Genomic DNA, 4,858 nt, shown 5'->3' on the forward strand with positions numbered 1-4,858 from the left:
TCTGGCATTTCAGACCGCTAGGCGGGGCCATCTGGCATTTCAGACCGGGTTAGGGGCGGACGGCCATCTCATTTCAGACCGTCTAGGGCGGACGGCCATCTGGCATTTCAGACGGCTAGGGCGACGGGCATCTGGCATTTCAACCGAGTTAGGGCGGACGGCCATCTGGCATTTCAGACCGGGCTAGGGCGGACGGGCATCTGGCATTTCAGACCGCTAGGGGCGGACAGGCCATCTGCATTTCAGACCGTTTAGGCGACAGGCCATCTGGCATTTCAGACCGGCGCTAGGGCGGACGGCATCTGGCATTTCAGACCGGGTTAGGGCGGACGGCCATCTGGCATTTCAGACCGGAGTTTAGGGGCGGACGGGCCATCTGCCATTTCAGACGGGCTAGGGGCGGACGGGCCATCTGGCATTTCAGACCGGCTATGGGGCGGACGGGCCATCTGCCATTTCAACCAGTTAGGGGCGGACGGGCCATCTGGCATTCAACCGGTTAGGGCGGACGCCATCTGGCATTTCAGACCGTAGGGGCGGACGGGCCATCTGGCCATTTCAGACCGGGCTAGGGCGAGGCCATCTGGCATTTCACCGGCTAGGCGCGACGGCCATCTGGCATTCAGACCGGGCTAGGGGCAGAGGGCCATCTGGCATTTTCAAGCCGGTTAGGCGACGGGCCATCTGGCATTTCAGACCGGTTAGGGGCGGTAACGGCCATCTGGCATTCAGGAACCGGGTAGGCGGACAGGCATCTGGCATTTCAGACCGGGCTAGGGGCGACGGGCATCTGGCATTCAGACCGGCGGGCACGGCCATCTGCATTTCAGGACCGGGTAGGGGCGCTGTGGACGGGCCATCTGGCATTTCAGACTGGGCTAGGGGCGGACGGGCCATCTGACATTTCAGACCGGGCTAGGAGCGGACGGGCCATCTGACATTTCAGACCGGGCTAGGGGCGGACTGGCCATCTGGCATTTCAGGCGGGTCCATTTTTGGGCCAGTGGGCCTGTCCAAATGGGGTTTTTTTTGTGCAAAATTATCATTATCTGGATAATAATGGGGGTAAAAAAAAAATGGGCCGGTCTGGGGGCCTCAAGGAAAACATTTTCTCCAAGGCAGATTTCTGGTCCCAGTCCGCCCCTGGGCTAGGTAGATCCCTCTCACACCCGAGCTCAGTATACACTGTTGTAGAGAGAAAAAATGATATGCAAAATCAGGTAGCATATATAGAGTTAAATCTGTAGGAAATGCACCACCATTTTGTACGAAAACAGGTGGAGGTGCATTCTCCAGAGTCATACATGTTACCAATCAGAGCACACAGACTAATGAGCTCACAGTTTATAAATCACAGGATTACTGCCATTCAGTCACCTCCACGCTGTAACACATGGTCTATGAGAAAAAACGATGATATTGTTCAGCAGGTGCTGGCTGGTTTGACAGAAGTGGTCTAAGTGTAGTGTAGTGTTCAAGTTAGCCTATACTCATTCCATTACACCACTTCCCTCTTCCTGAAAAGCAGAGAATCCAGGGTGTATATAAATCCAGTTATGCTCTGGACAGTCAGTCATATAAGATGACACAGGCTCAGCAGGTCCAAGTGGAGGTGAGTGGTACAGTATAGGCTGCTGTATGTCACAGAGAGTTTTTATCCATATCCATAATCCATTGAACAACTTCCTTGAAGCTATAAAAAATGATAACAATATAGGTACAGTGCATGTTGTTTTACAGGGTCAGCCATAGAAGAACGTCGCCCCTGGAGCAAATTAGGGTTAAGTGCCTTGCTGAAGGGCACGTTGACAGATTTTTCACCTTGTCGGCTCGGGTATTCAAACCAGCGACCTTTCAGTTACTTGCCCTAATGCTCTAACTGCTAGGCTACCAGAAGAGACGTGACAAAGTGACTGTAAACGGTCCTCAGTGTCTCCATCCATGTAAGAAGCTGGAGGATGGAATAATCTCTTCCAATTACCATGACAACCAGAGTATGAATCATTGTGTTCAGCCGTCAGCCAGGGGAATGTGCAGGTGTGTGTGTGTGTGTGTGTGTGTGTGTGTGTGTGTGTGTGTGTGTGTGTGTGTGTGTGTGTGTGTGTGTGTGTGTACAGCTTTCCATGTTATCTGTTGTCTGTAGCTTGTGAGGTGTGGAAACACTTTGTTGCTTTTATGGATTTTGTTTTGTTGCTTTTTGTGCTTTTTGTGCTGTCTGTTTGTCTGTCTGCTACGTGTTGCTTGGCCCATGTTGACTCCCATGTTGACTTCATGTTGACTATCTCCTGCATGGTGTTGATTTTTAATCTGGATTTCCAGACTCATCACAAATTTATCCTACTATCCACAGCTCAGACATAATCACGGAAAGTAAATGCTGATCTCTATAACCTCTCACTCCTCCCCCCTCCTCCCCCCCCCCTATTTTTCTCCTCCTAATCTCTCTCCCAGGTAAATCCCACCTGGCTATAGTCCACAGGGTGAATAGTGAAGGGGAGGGAGATCCATTCTACGAGGTCCTGGGAATCGTTACTTTGGAGGATGTTATCGAAGAAATCATCAAGTCTGAGATTGTGGACGAGACAGACCTCTACAGTATGTATAACAACTCTCTTTCTCTCTTTATAGATACACTGCATGACCAAAAGTATGTGGACACCTGCTCGTCCAACATCTCATTCCAAAATCATGGCCATTAATATGGAGTTGGTCCCTCCTTTGCTGTTATAACAGCCTCTACTCTTCTGGGAAGGCTTTCCACTTTCCACTAGGCCTGGCTCGCAGTCGGCGTTCCAATTCATTCCAAAGGTGTTCGATGGGGTTGAGGTCAGGGCTCTATGCAGGCCAGTCAAGTTCTTCCACACTGATCTCGACAAACCGCTTCTGTATGGACCTCGATTTGTACACAGGGGCATTGTCATGCTGAAACAGGAAAGGGCCTTCCCCAAATTGTTCCGCAAACTGTTACCACAAAGTTAGACGCACAGAATCATCTAGAATGTCATTATATGCTGTAACGTTAAGATTTCCCTTCACTGGAACTAAGGGGCCTAGCCCGAACCATGAAAAACAGCCCTAGCCCATTATTCCTCCTCCACCAAACTTTACAGTTGGCACTATGCATTCGGGCAGGTAGCGTTCTCCTGGCATCCGCCAAAACCAGATTCGCCCGTCAGACTGCCAGATGGTAAAGCGTGATTCATCACTCCAGAGAAGGCGTTTCCACTGCTCCAGAGTCCAATGGTGGCAAGCTTTACACCACTCCACCCGACGCTTGGCATTGCGCATGGTGATCTTAGGCTTGTGTGCTGGTGCTCGGCCATGGAATCCCATTTCATGAGGCTCCCGACGAACAGTTATTGTGCTGATGTTGCTTCCAGAGGCAGTTTGGAACTGGGTAGTGAGTGTTGCAACTGAGGACAGACGGTTTTTACGTGCTACGCGTTGCAGCACTCGGCGCTTCCATTCTGTGAGCTTGTGTGGTCTACCACTTCGCGGCTGAGCCATTGTTGCTCCTAGACGTTTCCACTTCCCAATAACAGCACTAACAGTTGACTAGGCAGCTCTAGCAGGGTAGAAAGTTGACGAACTGACTTGTTGGAAAGGTGGCATCCTATGACGGTGGCACGTTGAAAGTCACTGAGCTCTTCATTAAGGCCATTCTACTGCCAATGTTTGTTGTCTATGGAGATTTCATGGCTGTGTGTTAGATTTTATATACCTGTCAGCAACTGATGTGGCTGAAATAGCCTGATTCACTAATTTGAAGGAGTGTCCACATACTTTTGTATATATAGTGCATCTCTCTCTCTCTCTCTCTCTCTCTCTTCCTGTCACCCTCTAAGCTATTGATCGCCCCTTAACCCCCCCTGCTGCTCCCATAACGTGATCTGATGCATAATTATGCAGAAGTAATTAACTTATCCCATAAATAATTACCACTGGCTTAATCGGGGCTTAACCCTCTCTCTGCAGTGTGTGTGTGTGTGTGTGTGTGTGTGTGTGTGTGTGTGTGTGTGTGTGTGTGTGTGTCGATGTGGTGTGGTGTGTTGTGGTATGTCGTGCTGGTTGTGTGTGTGGTGTGGTGTGTGTGTGTGGGGTGTGTTGGGTGACTAGAGCGAGACACAGAGATACAAACACAGCGTTTTGGTTCGTAGCACTACGCTATTTTTCGTTGTTTTTAACCCAGGAGGTCTATAAAATCCCACCTCAAATTTTCATACTGAATAAAATCCAAAATAAAACATGTTCAAAAAAATTACATCCGAACAACTTTCATGATACTTCCACTTACGTTGTTGCATATCAACTGATTAAAGCATCGAAACTTACACAGTGGTCTGCGAATCTGTTGATTCGTGCGCATCGTAAATTTAATTTGATTTGGGTTTTGTGTTCAGTGTAATGGCTGGGCTTACTTCTGAGGAGTAATATGAAACAAATGCTCATTCAAAACAACAGCAGAGTGCGTTTCAAGACCATTCTCGAGTGAAGTGGGAAAAGCTTCATAAGAGTTGCAACAGAAGTTTGAAACTGGCCAATGGAGGTTAGCCTTGTTTTCTTTGTTCAGGTATGCACACGATATGTTGCAGCATTTGCAGGTTGGAGTGTACCCCTCTCTCTAGAAGTGTTAGTGTGCTACAAGCATGATAGCCATTTTCACCTGGTCCTTTTTAGGAGTCTCCATTGGTGATACCTGAGAGGCATTGACCTCGCGCACTCCATCTGGTTGAAGTAAATATTTTAACGTTTTTGGGGGTCTGTACTTACGATTTTTATATTTTAAACTTTTACTTCATAATTCCCCAAAATTATGTACTTTTCTCCGTACTTTCCCTTAAACCAAAGTATTGCTTTA

The 4,858-nt window shown here is 48.4% G+C and overlaps 1 protein-coding gene across 1 annotated transcript in view; it reads left to right on the forward strand.

Moving 5' to 3' along the window:
• LOC112072822 (metal transporter CNNM4-like) overlaps nucleotides 1-4,858 on the forward strand; it is a 19,080-nt gene that overhangs the window by 2,712 nt on the left and 11,510 nt on the right. Inside the window, exons 4-5 of the mRNA XM_024140219.2 lie at nucleotides 2,452-2,647; nucleotides 4,547-4,582. Of these exons, the coding sequence (XP_023995987.2) occupies nucleotides 2,452-2,647; nucleotides 4,547-4,582 (232 nt within the window). The remainder of the gene's footprint in view (nucleotides 1-2,451; nucleotides 2,648-4,546; nucleotides 4,583-4,858) is intronic.

This window comes from Salvelinus sp. IW2-2015, unplaced genomic scaffold (genome assembly GCF_002910315.2).
Source record: "Salvelinus sp. IW2-2015 unplaced genomic scaffold, ASM291031v2 Un_scaffold2052, whole genome shotgun sequence".
In the NCBI taxonomy this organism is placed as follows: domain Eukaryota; kingdom Metazoa; phylum Chordata; class Actinopteri; order Salmoniformes; family Salmonidae; genus Salvelinus; species Salvelinus sp. IW2-2015.